The sequence below is a fragment of the Somniosus microcephalus genome, unplaced genomic scaffold, assembly GCF_052327205.1.
Source record: "Somniosus microcephalus isolate GS21.2 unplaced genomic scaffold, FLI_Smic_1.0 unresolved_chr7, whole genome shotgun sequence".
Classification (NCBI taxonomy): Eukaryota; Metazoa; Chordata; class Chondrichthyes; order Squaliformes; family Somniosidae; genus Somniosus; species Somniosus microcephalus.
In genome coordinates, this window is record NW_028225185.1 from 41,498,051 (window position 1) to 41,514,107 (window position 16,057).

The 16,057-nt window shown below is 56.4% G+C and overlaps 1 protein-coding gene across 1 annotated transcript in view; it reads left to right on the plus strand.

Annotated features, from left to right (window-relative positions):
- LOC147086839 (tyrosine-protein phosphatase non-receptor type 18-like) overlaps positions 1-16,057 on the plus strand; it is a 110,471-nt gene that overhangs the window by 46,408 nt on the left and 48,006 nt on the right. The window contains exons 4-5 of the mRNA XM_085978335.1: positions 3,510-3,605; positions 4,130-4,168. Coding sequence (XP_085834461.1) covers positions 3,510-3,605; positions 4,130-4,168 — 135 coding nt within the window. The remainder of the gene's footprint in view (positions 1-3,509; positions 3,606-4,129; positions 4,169-16,057) is intronic.

Below are 16,057 nucleotides of genomic sequence, written 5' to 3' on the forward strand. Positions count from 1 at the left end.
GTACTGAGGGAGTGCCGCACTGTCGGAGGGGCGGTACTGAGGGAGCACCGCACTGTCGGAGGGGCAGTACTGAGGGAGCGCCGCACTGTCGGAGGGGCAGTACTGAGGGAGCGCCGCACTGTCGGAGGGGCGGTACTGAGGGAGTGCCGCACTGTCGGAGGGGCAGTACTGAGGGAGTGCCGCACTGTCGGAGGGGCGGTACTGAGGGAGCGCCGCACTGTCGGAGGGGCGGTACTGAGGGAGTGCCGCACTGTCGGAGGGGCGGTACTGAGGGAGTGCCGCACTGTCGGAGGGGCGGTACTGAGGGAGTGCCGCACTGTCGGAGGGGCGGTACTGAGGGAGTGCCGCACTGTCGGAGGGGCGGTACTGAGGGAGCGCCGCACTGTCGGAGGGGCGGTACTGAGGGAGTGCCGCACTGTCGGAGGGGCGGTACTGAGGGAGTGCCGCACTGTCGGAGGGGCAGTACTGAGGGAGTGCCGCACTGTCGGAGGGGCAGTACTGAGGGAGCGCCGCACTGTCGGAGGGCAGTACTGAGGGAGTGCCGCACTGTCGGAGGGTGGTACTGAGGGAGAGCCGCACTGTCGGAGGGTGGTACTGAGGGAGCGCCGCACTGTCGGAGGGTGGTACTGAGGGAGAGCCGCACTGTCGGAGGGTGGTACTGAAGGAGCGCCGCACTGTCGGAGGGGCAGTACTGAGGGAGCGCCGCACTGTCGGAGGGGCAGTGCTGAGGGAGCACCGCACTGTCGGAGGGGCGGTACTGAGGGAGCGCCGCACTGTCGGAGGGGCGGTACTGAGGGAGAGCCGCACTGTCGGAGGGTGGTACTGAAGGAGCGCCGCACTGTCGGAGGGGCAGTACTGAGGGAGCGCCGCACTGTCGGAGGGGCAGTGCTGAGGGAGCACCGCACTGTCGGAGGGGCGGTACTGAGGGAGCGCCGCACTGTCGGAGGGGCGGTACTGAGGGAGCGCCGCACTGTCGGAGGGGCAGTGCTGAGGGAGCACCGCACTGTCGGAGGGGTGGTACTGAGGGAGCGCCGCACTGTCGGAGGGGCGGTACTGAGGGAGCGCCGCACTGTCGGAGGGGCGGTACTGAGGGAGCGCCGCACTGTCGGAGGGGCAGTACTGAGGGAGCGCCGCACTGTCGGAGGGGTGGTACTGAGGGAGCGCCGCACTGTCGGAGGGGCGGTACTGAGGGAGCACCACACTGTCGGAGGGGCGGTACTGAGGGAGCGCCGCACTGTCGGAGGGGCGGTACTGAGGGAGCGCCGCACTGTCGGAGGGTGGTCCTGAGGGAGCGCCGCACTGTCGGAGGGGCAGTGCTGAGGGAGCGCCGCACTGTCGGAGGGTGGTACTGAGGGAGCGCCGCACTGTCGGAGGGGCGGTACTGAGGGAACGCCGCACTGTCGGAGGGGCAGTGCTGAGGGAGTGCTGCACTGTCGGAGGGGCGGTACTGAGGGAGCGCCGCACTGTCGGAGGGTGGTACTGAGGGAGCGCCGCACTGTCGGAGGGTGGTACTGAGGGAGCGCCGCACTGTCGGAGGGGCGGTACTGAGGGAGCGCCGCACTGTCGGAGGGTGGTACTGAGGGAGCGCCGCACTGTCGGAGGGTGGTACTGAGGGAGCGCCGCACTGTCGGAGGGGCAGTGCTGAGGGAGCGCCGCACTGTCGGAGGGGCAGTACTGAGGGAGTGCCGCACTGTCGGAGGGGCAGTGCTGAGTGAGTGCTGCACTGTCGGAGGGTGGTACTGAAGGAACGCCGCACTGTCGGAGGGTGGTACTGAGGGAGCGCCGCACTGTCGGAGGGTGGTACTGAGGGAGCGCCGCACTGTCGGAGGGGCAGTACTGAGGGAGCGCCGCACTGTCGGAGGGTGGTACTGAAGGAACGCCGCACTGTCGGAGGGTGGTACTGAGGGAGCGCCGCACTGTCGGAGGGGCGGTACTGAGGGAGCGCCGCACTGTCGGAGGGTGGTACTGAGGGAACGCCGCACTGTCGGAGGGTGGTACTGAGGGAACGCCGCACTGTCGGAGGGGCAGTGCTGAGGGAGTGCTGCACTGTCGGAGGGGCGGTACTGAAGGAACGCCGCACTGTCGGAGGGTGGTACTGAGGGAACGCCGCACTGTCGGAGGTGCGGTACTGAGGGAGCGCCGCACTGTCGGAGGGTGGTACTGAGGGAGCGCCGCACTGTCGGAGGGTGGTACTGAGGGAACGCCGCACTGTCGGAGGGGCAGTGCTGAGGGAGTGCTGCACTGTCGGAGGGGCGGTACTGAAGGAACGCCGCACTGTCGGAGGGTGGTACTGAGGGAACGCCGCACTGTCGGAGGTGCGGTACTGAGGGAGCGCCGCACTGTCGGGGGTGCTGTACTGAGGGAGCGCCGCACTGTCGGAGGGGCAGTACTGAAGGAACGCCGCACTGTCGGAGGGGCGGTACTGAGGGAGCGCCGCACTGTCGGAGGTGCGGTACTGAGGGAGCGCTGCACTGTCGGGGGGGCTGTACTGAGGGAGCGCCGCACTGTGTGAGGGGCGGTACTGAGGGAGCGCCGCACTGTGTGAGGGGCGGTACTGAGGGAGCGCCGCACTGTCGGAGAGGCAGTACTGAGGGAGCGCCGCACTGTCGGAGGGGCGGTACTGAGGGAGCGCCGCACTGTCGGAGAGGCAGTACTGAGGGAGCGCCGCACTGTCGGAGGGTGGTACAGAAGGAACGCTGCACTGTCGGAGGTGCGGTACTGAGGGAGCGCCGCACTGTCGGAGGGGCGGTACTGAGGGAGCGCCGCACTGTCGGAGAGGCAGTACTGAGGGAGCAGGGAGCGCCGCACTGTCGGAGGGGCGGTACTGAGGGAGCGCCGCACTGTCGGAGGGGCGGTACTGAAGGAACGCCGCACTGTCGGAGGTGCGGTACTGAGGGAGCGCCACACTGTCGGAGGGGCGGTACTGAGGGAGCGCCGCACTGTCAGAGGGGCGGTACTGAGGGAGCGCCGCACTGTCGGAGGGGCGGTACTGAGGGAGCGCCGCACTGTCGGAGAGGCAGTACTGAGGGAGCGCCGCACTGTCGGAGGGTCGGTACTGAGGGAACGCCGCACTGTCGGAGGGGCGGTACTGAGGGAGCGCCGCACTGTCGGAGGGGCAGTGCTGAGGGAGCGCTGCACTGTTGGATGTGCCGTCTTTCGGGACGAGCCATTAAACCCGAGGCCCCGTCTGCCCCCTCGGGTGGACGTAATAAATCCCACGGCCACTATCGGAAGGAGAGCTGCGGGGGGTGTTCTCCTGGGTGTCCTGGGGCCAATATTTATCCTTCAACCAACATCACTAAAACAGATGATCTGGTCATTTATCACATTGCTGTTTGTGGGAGCTTGCTGTGCGCAAATTGGCTGCTGCGTTTCCTACATTACAACAGTGACCACACTTCAAAAAAAGTCCTTCATTGGTTGTGAAGCGCTTTGGGACATCCTGAGGTGGTGAAAGACGCCAGAGAAATGGGAGTGATTTCCCTCGTGTGTTTTTTTGCCCGCTGCAGGGGATTGACGGAGAACAATACTACATCGCCACACAGGGACCGCTGGGCCAGACTGTCGTGGACTTCTGGCGAATGGTCTGGGAGTTCCGCGTGAAGGTGAGGGAACCCAGCGCCGCGCTCGATAGCGGGCAGCTCTCCCCTCCCCTCCCCGCCACCCCCCCCCCCCCCGGGCAAGCATGGCACCCTCCCTCCCCTCGACCTCCTGGTCTGAGTGTCCTTTTATTGTTGCCCTGCCCTCCCTGCCCCCACAGCGAGCAGCAGCAGGACATTTGACTGTGGCGTGCGTCGCCCCCCCCGACCCTCGTTCCCCGCGGTCATCTCCGACTACGGCCCGGCACGGGAGGGGGCCCTCCGCTGCAGGACCGGGCCTGCCGATTCAGGCTCCGTCTCCCCTGGCAACCGCTCCAAGGGGGCAGCGGGGAGAGACGGGGGGTGGGCCAAGAACAAACGCGATTCGTAAGCCTCCATCCAGAGAACGCCCCCCTCACTGCGGTAAAAACCGCTATGCGACACGGAGCCACGGGAATGGTTCATATTGCGCCATTATCCCCTCGCGCGTTTCCCCGTCACCCTCTCTCCCGTCATGCCTGCCTAGTTGACATCTCTCTTCTGTGTTCCAGGTGATCGTCATGGCATGCCGAGAGATTGAGCACGGAAAGGTACGTAAGATGGAGGCAAGCTTGGGGGGGGGACAGGGGAGGGGGATCGTGACTACCTTCCCGGGTAGGCCCGAGAGGCCTTTGGGCCTAAGCTGCCATTTCTAAGAGCAGGCGGGGCGACGTTCTCACTAATGTCCTGGGGCCCAGTATTTATCCCTCGACCAATATCACTAAAAACAGACAATCTGGTCATTTATCACATTGCTGTTTGTGGGAGCTTGCTGTGCGCAAATTGGCTGCTGCGTTTCCTACATTACAACAGTGACCACACTTCAAAAAAAGTCCTTCATTGGCTGTGAAGAGCTTTGGGATGTCCTGAGGTGGAGAAAGGCGCTGGAAAAATGCAAGATCTTTCTTTCTTTAATACAGGCCAGAGACCTAGTATTATGGGATGGAGCCCCGTATTATGGGATGGAGGCCCTGTATTATGGGATGGAAGCCCCACATTATTATGGGATGGAGGCCCAGCAGTATTATGGGATGGAGGACTGTATCATGGATCTCCGTCCCGCCTGTTAGTCCGGTGCCTTGCCGTGCAAGTCAAGACTCGGATCGTGGCCTCTCTTGGTGCCTCTGTTCCCGAGCCGAGGGGTTTTATTGACAGTGTGGAGCGAGATCGAAAGCCGAGGCCTCTGTTTCCGCTCCAGTACTGCGGGAGCGTCGCACTGTCGGAGGGGCAGTACTGAGTGAGCGCCACACTGTCGGAGGGGCGGTACTGATGGAGCGTCGCACTGTCGGAGAGGCGGTACTGAGGGAGCGCCGCACTGTCGGAGGGGCAGTACTGAGGGAGAGCCGCACTGTCGGAGGGGCAGTACTGAGGGAGAGCCGCACTGTCGGAGGGGCAGTACTGAGGGAGCGCCGCACTGTCGGAGGGGCAGTACTGAGGGAGCGCTGCACTGTCAGAGGGGCGGTACTGAGGGAGCGCCGCACTGTCGGAGGGGCGGTACTGAGGGAGCGCCGCACTGTCGGAGGGGCGGTACTGAGGGAGCGCCGCACTGTCGGAGGGGCGGTACTGAGGGAGCGCCGCACTGTCGGAGGGGCGGTACTGAGGGAGCGCCGCACTGTCGGAGGTCCCATCTTTCGGATGAGGCGTTAAACCGAGGCTCCGTATGCTCTCTCAGATGGACGTAAACAGATCCTGGGGCTAATATTTTTCCCTCAATCAACATCACTAAAACAGATGCTCTGGTCATTATCAAAGTGCTGTTGGTGGGAGCTTGCTATGCGTAAATTGGCTGCCGTATTTCCTACATTACAACAGTGACCACACTTCAAAAGAAGTCCTTCATTGGTTGTGAAGCGCTTTGGGACATCCTGAGGTGGTGAAAGGTGCTGGAGAAACGCGAGTCCTTTCTTTAATAAAAGGGGGGTGGAATTGAGGAGGAGGGAGCTGGGTGACACTCTGAGATGGAGGGAGATGCGTGTGAGGTGGGCCTCAACATCAACGCGGCAGGAGCAGGAAGGAGCCAGCGACGGGGATGTGGGATGAGGGCCACAGGCTTTCCTAGGCCCGGGGAAGCCCTTCGCGGCCTTCTGGGTGATGGTCGTCCACACGCGGTTTAACAACATGAGGGGGCCGCAGTTCCTCTCCGAATGAGCGATACTCTCACGGCCTAGAGCAAAGGCCCGGCCTGTTCTCATTGCCAACCTGGCAACTCTCAATGAGGCCTGGTTTTTAAATATTCTCCATCCTCCTCTTCAAATCCCTCCTTGCCCCCCTCCCTATCTCAGTGACCTCCTCCAGCCCCTACAACCCTCCCAGATCTCCGCGCTCCTCCAATTCTGGCCTCGTGCATCTCCCGATTTCCATCACTCCACCATTGGCGACCGCGTCAGGGCCCCCGAGCTCTGGAATTCCATCCCTAAACCTCTCCACCTCTCTCTGTCCTCCTTTCAGACGCTCCTTAAAAGCAACCCCTTTGAACAAGCTTTTGCTCACCTCTCCCTAATGTCTGCTTATGTGGCTCGGGGTCAGATTTTGTCTGATTTACGCTCCTGTGAAGCGCCTCGGGACGTTTTACTACGTTAAAGGCGCCGGATAAATGCAAGATGTTGTCAACAGGTACTCAATGTACAGCAGCACAGGGTCCGGCAGTGGGGGAACTCACTCCGAATGACACTGAGGACAACAGTTTCAGCACAAAAAAAATCATGGGACCGTGTAGAGGGAGCTTTACTCTGTATCTAACCCGTGCTGTACCTGCCCTGGGAGTGTTTGATGGGGCAGTGTAGAGGGAGCTTTACTCTGTATCTAACCCGTGCTGTACCTGCCCTGGGAGTGTTTGATGGGGCAGTGTAGAGGGAGCTTTACTCTGTATCTAACCCGTGCTGTACCTGCCCTGGGAGTGTTTGATGGGACATTGTAGAGGGAGCTTTACTCTGTATCTAACCCGTGCTGTACCTGCCCTGGGAGTGTTTGATGGGGCAGTGTAGAGGGAGATTTACTCTGTATCTAACCCGTGCTGTACCTGCCCTGGGAGTGTTTGATGGGGACAGTGTAGAGGGAGCTTTACTCTGTATCTAACCCGTGCTGTACCTGCCCTGGGAGTGTTTGATGGGGACAGTGTAGAGGGAGCTTTACTCTGTATGTAACCCGTGCTGTACCTGCCCTGGGAGTGTTTGATGGGACAGTGTAGAGGGAGCTTTACTCTGTATCTAACCCGTGCTGTACCTGCCCTGGGAGTGTTTGATGGGACAGTGTAGAGGGAGCTTTACTCTGTATCTAACCCGTGCTGTACCTGCCCTGGGAGTGTTTGATGGGACAGTGTAGAGGGAGCTTTACTCTGTATCTAACCCGTGCTGTACCTGCCCTGGGAGTGTTTGATGGGGCAGTGTAGAGGGAGATTTACTCTGTATCTAACCCGTGCTGTACCTGCCCTGGGAGTGTTTGATGGGGACAGTGTAGAGGGAGCTTTACTCTGTATCTAACCCGTGCTGTACCTGCCCTGGGAGTGTTTGATGGGACAGTGTAGAGGGAGCTTTACTCTGTATCTAACCCGTGCTGTACCTGCCCTGGGAGTGTTTGATGGGACAGTGTAGAGGGAGCTTTACTCTGTATCTAACCCGTGCTGTACCTGCCCTGGGAGTGTTTGATGGGACAGTGTAGAGGGAGCTTTACTCTGTATCTAACCCGTGCTGTACCTGCCCTGGGAGTGTTTGATGGGACAGTGTAGAGGGAGCTTTACTCTGTATCTAACCCGTGCTGTACCTGCCCTGGGAGTGTTTGATGGGACAGCGTAGAGGGAGCTTTACTCTGTATCTAACCCGTGCTGTACCTGCCCTTGGAGTGTTTGATGGGACAGTGTAGAGGGAGCTTTACTCTGTATCTAACCCGTGATGTACCTGCCCTGGGAGTGTTTGATGGGACAGTGTAGAGGGAGCTTTACTCTGTATCTAACCCGTGCTGTACCTGCCCTGGGAGTGTTTGATGGGACAGTGTAGAGGGAGCTTTACTCTGTATCTAACCCGTGCTGTACCTGCCCTGGGAGTGTTTGATGGGGACAGTGCAGAGGGAGCTTTACTCTGTATCTAACCCCGTGCTGTACCTGTCCTGGGAGTGTTTGATGGGGACAGTGTAGAGGGAGCTTCACTTTGTATCTAACCCGTGCTGTACCTGCCCTGGGAGTGTTTGATGGGGACAGTGTAGAGGGAGCTTTACTCTGTATCTAACCCGTGCTGTACCTGCCCTGGGAGTGTTTGATGGAACAGTGTAGAGGGAGCTTTACTCTGTATCTGACCCGTGCTGTACCTGCCCTGGGAGTGTTTGATGGGGACAGTGTAGAGGGAGCTTTACTCTGTATCTAACCCATGCTGTACCTGCCCTGGGAGTGTTTGATGGGGACAGTGTAGAGGGAGCTTTACTCTGTATCTAACCCATGCTGTACCTGCCCTGGGAGTGTTTGATGGGGACAGTGTAGAGGGAGCTTTACTCTGTATCTAACCCGTGCTGTATCTGCCCTGGGACTGTTTGATGGGGACAGTGTAGAGGGAGCTTTACTCTGTATCTAACCTGTGCTGTACCTGTCCTGGGAGTGTTTGATGGGACAGTGTAGAGGGAGCTTTACTCTGTATCTAACCCGTGCTGTACCTGCCCTGGGAGTGTTTGTTGGGACCGTGTAGAGGGAGCTTTACTCTGTATCTGACCCGTGCTGTACCTGCCCTGGGAGTGTTTGATGGGACAGTGTAGAGGGAGCTTTACTCTGTATCTAACCCGTGCTGTACCTGCCCTGGGAGTGTTTGATGGGACAGTGTAGAGGGAGCTTTACTCTGTATCTAACCCGTGCTGTACCTGCCCTGGGAGTGTTTGATGGAACAGTGTAGAGGGAGCTTTACTCTGTATCTGACCCGTGCTGTACCTGCCCTGGGAGTGTTTGATGGGGACAGTGTAGAGGGAGCTTTACTCTGTATCTAACCCATGCTGTACCTGCCCTGGGAGTGTTTGATGGGGACAGTGTAGAGGGAGCTTTACTCTGTATCTAACCCATGCTGTACCTGCCCTGGGAGTGTTTGATGGGGACAGTGTAGAGGGAGCTTTACTCTGTATCTAACCCGTGCTGTATCTGCCCTGGGACTGTTTGATGGGGACAGTGTAGAGGGAGCTTTACTCTGTATCTAACCTGTGCTGTACCTGTCCTGGGAGTGTTTGATGGGACAGTGTAGAGGGAGCTTTACTCTGTATCTAACCCGTGCTGTACCTGCCCTGGGAGTGTTTGATGGGACAGTGTAGAGGGAGCTTTACTCTGTACCTAACCCGTGTTGTACCTGCCCTGGGAGTGTTTGATGGGACAGTGTAGAGGGAGCTTTACTCTGTATCTAACCCGTGCTGTACCTGCCCTGGGAGTGTTTGATGGGGACAGTGTAGAGGAAGTTTTACTCTGTATGTAACCCGTGCTGTACCTGCCCTGGGAGTGTTTGATGGGGACAGTGTAGAGGAAGTTTTACTCTGTATGTAACCCGTGCTGTACCTGCCCTGGGAGTGTTTGATGGGGACAGTGTAGAGGGAGCTTTACTCTGTATCTAACCCGTGCTGTACCTGCCCTGGGAGTGTTTGATGGGACAGTGTAGAGGGAGCTTTACTCTGTATCTAACCCGTGCTGTACCTGCCCTGGGAGTGTTTGATGGGGACAGTGTAGAGGGAGCTTTACTCTGTATCTAACCCCGTGCTGTACCTGTCCTGGGAGTGTTTGATGGGACAGTGTAGAGGGAGCTTCACTTTGTATCTAACCCGTGCTGTACCTGCCCTGGGAGTGTTTGATGGGGACAGTGTAGAGGGAGCTTTACTTTGTATCTAACCCGTGCTGTACCTGTCCTGGGAGTGTTTGATGGGACAGTGTAGAGGGAGCTTTACTCTGTATCTAACCCGTGCTGTACCTGCCCTGGGAGTGTTTGATGGGACAGTGTAGAGGGAGCTTTACTCTGTATCTAACCCGTGCTGCACCTGCCCTGGGAGTGTTTGATGGGGACAGTGTAGAGGGAGCTTCACTTTGTATCTAACCCGTGCTGTACCTGCCCTGGGAGTGTTTGATGGGGACAGTGTAGAGGGAGATTTCCTCTGTATCTAACCCGTGCTGTACCTGCCCTGGGAGTGTTTGATGGGACAGTGTAGAGGGAGCTTTACTCTGTATCTAACCCGTGCTGCACCTGCCCTGGGAGTGTTTGATGGGGACAGTGTAGAGGGAGCTTCACTCTGTATCTAACCCGTGTTGTACCTGCCCTGGGAGTGTTTGATGGGACAGTGTAGAGGGAGCTTCACTTTGTATCTAACCCGTGCTGTACCTGCCCTGGGAGTGTTTGATGGGGACAGTGTAGAGGGAGCTTTACTCTGTATCTAACCTGTGCTGTACCTGCCCTGGGAGTGTTTGATGGGGACATTGTAGAGGGAGCTTTACTCTGTATCTAACCTGTGCTGTACCTGCCCTGGGAGTGTTTGATGGGACAGTGTAGAGGGAGCTTTACTCTGTATCTAACCCGTGCTGTGCCTGCCCTGGGAGTGTTTGATGGGACAGTGTAGAGGGAGCTTTACTCTGTATCTAACCCGTGTTGTACCTGCCCTGGGAGTGTTTGATGGGACAGTGTAGTGAAGCTTTACTCTGTATCTAACCCGTGCTGTACCTGCCCTGGGAGTGTTTGATGGGACAGTGTAGAGGGAGCTTTACTCTGTATCTAACCCGTGCTGTACCTGCCCTGGGAATGTTTGATGGGGACAGTGTAGAGGGAGCTTTACTCTGTATCTAACCCCGTGCTGTACCTGCCCTGGGAGTGTTTGATGGGGACAGTGTAGAGGGAGCTTTACTCTGTATCTAACCCCGTGCTGTACCTGCCCTGGGAGTGTTTGATGGGACAGTGTAGAGGGAGCTTTACTCTGTATCTAACCCCGTGCTGTACCTGCCCTGGGAGTGTTTGATGGGACAGTGTAGAGGGAGCTTTACTCTGTATCTAACCCGTGCTGTACCTGCCCTGGGAGTGTTTGATGGGACAGTGTAGAGGGAGCTTTACTCTGTATCTAACTCGTGCTGCACCTGCCCTGGGAGTGTTTGATGGGGCCAGTGTAGAGGGAGCTTTACTCTGTATCTAACCCGTGCTGTACCTGCTGTGGGAGTGTTTGATGGGACAGTGTAGAGGGAGCTTTACTCTGTATCTAACCCGTGCTGTACCTGCCCTGGGAGTGTTTGATGGGACAGTGTAGAGGGAGCTTTACTCTGTATCTAACCCGTGCTGTACCTGCCCTGGGAGTGTTTGATGGGACAGTGTAGAGGGAGCTTTACTCTGTATCTAACCCGTGCTGTACCTGTCCTGGGAGTGTTTGATGGGGACAGTGTAGAGGGAGCTTTACTCTGTATCTAACCCGTGCTGTACCTGCCCTGGGAGTGTTTGATGGGACAGTGTAGAGGGAGCTTTACTCTGTATCTAACCCGTGCTGTACCTGAACTGGGAGTGTTTGATGGGACAGTGTAGAGGGAGTTTTACTCTGTATCTAACCCATGCTGTACCTGCCGTGGGAGTGTTTGATGAGGCAGTGCAGAGGGAGCTTTACTCTGTATCTAACCCGTGCTGTACCTGCCCTGGGAGTGTTTGATGGGACAGTGTAGAGGGAGCTTTACCCTGTATCTAACCCGTGCTGTACCTGCCCTGGGAGTGTTTGATGGGACAGTGTAGAGGGAGCTTGACTCTGTATCTAACCCGTGCTGTACCTGCCCTGGGAGTGTTTGATGGGGACAGTGTAGAGGGAGCTTTACTCTGTACCTAACCCGTGCTGCACCTGCCCTGGGAGTGTTTGATGGGACAGTGTAGAGGGAGCTTTACTCTGTATCTAACCCGTGCTGTACCTGCCCTGGGAGTGTTTGATGGGGACAGTGTAGAGGGAGCTTTACTCTGTATCTAACCCGTGCTGTACCTGCCCTGGGAGTGTTTGATGGGACAGTGTAGATGGAGCTTTACTCTGTACCTAACCCGTGCTGCACCTGCCCTGGGAGTGTTTGATGGGGACAGTGTAGATGGAGCTTTACTCTGTATCTAACCCGTGCTGTACCTGCCCTGGGAGTGTTTGATGAGGCAGTGTAGAGGGAGCTTTACTCTGTATCTAACCCGTGCTGTACCTGCCCTGGGAGTGTTTGATGGGACAGTGTAGAGGGAGATTTACTCTGTATCTAACCCGTGCTGTACCTGCCCTGGGAGTGTTTGATGGAACAGTGTAGAGGGAGCTTTACTCTGTATCTAACCCGTGCTGTACCTGCCCTGGGAGTGTTTGATGGGACAGTGTAGAGGGAGCTTTACTCTGTATCTAACCCGTGCTGTACCTGCCCTGGGAGTGTTTGATGGGAGAGTGTAGAGGGAGCTTTACTCTGTATCTAACCTGCGCTGTACCTGCCCTGGGAGTGTTTGATGGGACAGTGTAGAGGGAGCTTTACTCTGTATCTAACCCGTGCTGTACCTGCCCTGGGAGTGTTTTATGGGACAGTGTAGAGGGAGCTTTATTCTGTATCTAACCCGTGCTGTACCTGCCCTGGGAGTGTCTGATGGGGACAGTGTAGAGGGAGCTTTACTCTGTATCTAACCCGTGCTGTACCTGCCCTGGGAGTGTCTGATGGGACAGTGTAGAGGGAGATTTACTCTGTATCTAACCCCATGCTGTACCTGCCCTGGGAGTGTCTGATGGGACAGTGTAGAGGGAGCTTTACTCTGTATCTAACCTGCGCTGTACCTGCCCTGGGAGTGTTTGATGGGACAGTGTAGAGGGAGCTTTACTCTGTATCTAACCCGTGCTGTACCTGCCCTGGGAGTGTTTGATGGGGACAGTTTAGAGGGAGCTTTACTCTGTATCTAACCCGTGCTGTACCTGCCCTGGGAGTGTTTGATGGGACAATGCAGAGGGAGCTTTACTCTGTATCTAACCCGTGCTGTACCTGCCCTGGGAGTGTTTGATGGGACAATGTAGAGGGAGCTTCACTCTGTATCTAACCCGTGCTGTACCTGCCATGGGAGTGTTTGATGGGACAGTGTAGAGGGAGCTTTACTCTGTATCTAACCCATGCTGTACCTGCCCTGGGAGTGTTTGATGGGACAGTGTAGAGGGAGCTTTACTCTGTATCTAACCCATGCTGTACCTGCCATGGGAGTGTTTGATGGGACAATGTAGAGGGAGCTTCACTCTGTATCTAACCCGTGCTGTACCTGCCATGGGAGTGTTTGATGGGACAGTGTAGAGGGAGCTTTACTCTGTATCTAACCCATGCTGTACCTGCCCTGGGAGTGTTTGATGGGACAGTGTAGAGGGAGCTTTACTCTGTATCTAACCCATGCTGTACCTGCCCTGGGAGTGTTTGATGGGGACAGTGCAGATGGAGCTTTACTCTGAATCTAACCCGTGCTGTACCTGCCCTGGGAGTGTTTGATGGGACAATGTAGAGGGAGCTTCACTCTGTATCTAACCCGTGCTGTACCTGCCATGGGAGTGTTTGATGGGACAGTGTAGAGGGAGCTTTACTCTGTATCTAACCCGTGCTGTACCTGCCCTGGGAGTGTTTGATGGGACACTGTAGAGGGAGCTTTACTCTGTATCTAACCCGTGCTGTACCTGCCCTGGGAGTGTTTGATGGGGACAGTGTAGAGGGAGCTTTACTCTGTACCTAACCCGTGCTGTACCTGTCCTGGGAGTGTTTGACAGGACAGTGTAGAGGGAGCTTTACTCTGTATCTAACCCGTGCTGTACCTGCCCTGGGAGTGTTTGATGGGACAGTGTAGAGGGAGCTTTACTCTGTATCTAACCCGTGCTGTACCTGCCCTGGGAGTGTTTGATGGGACAGTGTAGAGGGAGCTTTACTCTGTATCTAACCTGTGCTGTACCTGCCCTGGGAGTGTTTGATGGGACAGTGTAGAGGGAGCTTTACTCTGTACCTAACGCATGCTGTACCTGCCCTGGGAGTGTTTGATGGGGACAGTGTAGAGGGAGCTTTACTCTGTATCTAACCCGTGCTGTACCTGCCCTGGGAGTGTTTGATGGGACAGTGTAGAGGGAGCTTTACTCTGTATCTAACCCGTGCTGTACCTGCCCTGGGAGTGTTTGATGGGGACAGTGTAGAGGGAGCTTTACTCTGTATCTAACCCGTGCTGTACCTGCCCTGGGATTGTTTGATGGGACAGTGTAGAGGGAGCTTTACTCTGTATCTAACCCGTGCTGTACCTGCCCTGGGAGTGTTTGATGGGACAGTGTAGAGGGAGCTTTACTCTGTATCTAACCCGTGCTGTACCTCCCCTGGGAGTGTTTGATGGGACAGTGTAGAGGGAGCTTTACTCTGTACCTAACCCGTGCTGTACCTGCCCTGGGAGTGTTTGATGGGGCAGTGTAGAGGGAGCTTTACTCTGTATCTAACCCGTGCTGTACCTGCCCTGGGAGTGTTTGATGGGACAGTGTAGAGGGAGCTTTACTCTGTATCTAACCCGTGCTGTACCTGCCCTGGGAGTGTTTGATGGGGACAGTGTAGAGGGAGCTTTACTCTGTATCTAACCCGTGCTGTACCTGCCCTGGGATTGTTTGATGGGACAGTGTAGAGGGAGCTTTACTCTGTATCTAACCCGTGCTGTACCTGCCCTGGGAGTGTTTGATGGGACAGTGTAGAGGGAGCTTTACTCTGTATCTAACCCGTGCTGTACCTCCCCTGGGAGTGTTTGATGGGACAGTGTAGAGGGAGCTTTACTCTGTACCTAACCCGTGCTGTACCTGCCCTGGGAGTGTTTGATGGGGCAGTGTAGAGGGAGCTTTACTCTGTATCTAACCCATGCTGTACCTGCCCTGGGAGTGTTGGATGGGACAGTGTAGAGGGAGCTTTACTCTGTATCTAACCCGTGCTGTACCTGCCCTGCGAGTGTTTGATGGGGACAATGTAGAGGGAGCTTTACTCTGTATCTAACCCGTGCTGTACCTGCCCTGGGAGTGTTTGATGGGGACAGTGTAGAGGGAGCATTACTCTGTATCTAACCCGTGCTGTACCTGCCCTGGGAGTGTTTGATGGGGACAGTGTAGAGGGAGCTTTACTCTGTATCTAACCCGTGCTGTACCTGCCCTGGGAGTGTTTGATGGGACAGTGTAGAGGGAGCTTTACTCTGTATCTAACCCCGTGCTGTACCTGCCCTGGGAGTGTTTGATGGGACAGTGTAGAGAGAGCTTTACTCTGTATCTAACCCGTGCTGTACCTGCCCTGGGAGTGTTTGATGGGACAGTGTAGAGGGAGCTTTACTCTGTATCTAACCCATGCTGTACCTGCCCTGGGAGTGTTGGATGGGACAGTGTAGAGGGAGCATTACTCTGTATCTAACCCGTGCTGTACCTGCCCTGGGAGTGTTTGATGGGACAGTGCAGAGAGAGCTTTACTCTGTATCTAACCCGTGCTGTACCTGCCCTGGGAGTGTTTGATGGGACAGTGTAGAGGGAGCTTTACTCTGTATCTAACCCGTGCTGTACCTGCCCTGGGAGTGTTTGATGGGGACAGTTTAGAGGGAGCTTTACTCTGTATCTAACCCATGCTGTACCTGCCCTGGGAGTGTTTGATGGGGACAGTTAAGAGGGAGCTTTACTCTGTATCTAACCCATGCTGCACCCGCCCTAGGAGTGTTTGATGGGGCAGTGTAAATGGAGCTTTACTCTGTATCTAACCCGTGCTGTACCTGCCCTGGGAGTGTTTGATGGGACAGTGTAGAGGGAGCTTTACTCTGTATCTAACCCGTGCTGTACCTGCCCTGGGAGTGTTTGATGGGACAGTGTAGAGGGAGCTTTACTCTGTATCAACCCGTGCTGTACCTGCCCTGGGAGTGTTTGATGGGACAGTGTAGAGGGAGCTTTACTCTGTATCTAACCCGTGCTGTACCTGCCCTGGGAGTGTTTGATGGGGCTAGTGTAGAGGGAGCTTTACTCTGTATCTAACCCGTGCTGTACCTGCCCTGGGAGTGTTTGATGGGACAGTGTAGAGGGAGCTTTACTCTGTATCTAACCCGTGCTGTACCTGCCCTGGGAGTGTTTGATGGGGACAGTGTAGAGGGAGCTTTACTCTGTATCTAACCCATGCTGTACCTGCCCTGGGAGTGTTTGATGGGGATAGTGTAGAGGGAGCTTTACTCTGTTTCTAACCCATGCTGTACCTGCCCCTGGGAGTGTTTGATGGGACAGTGTAGAGGGAGCTTTACTCTGTATCTAACCCGTGCTGTACCTGCCCTGGGAGTGTTTGATGGAACAGTGTAGAGGGAGCTTCACTCTGTATCTAACCCGTGCTGTACCTGCCCTGGGAGTGTTTGATGGGACAGTGTAGAGGGAGCTTTACTCTGTATCTAACCCGTGCTGTACCTGCCCTGGGAGTGTTTGATGGGACACTGTAGAGGGAGCTTTAACTCTGTATCTAA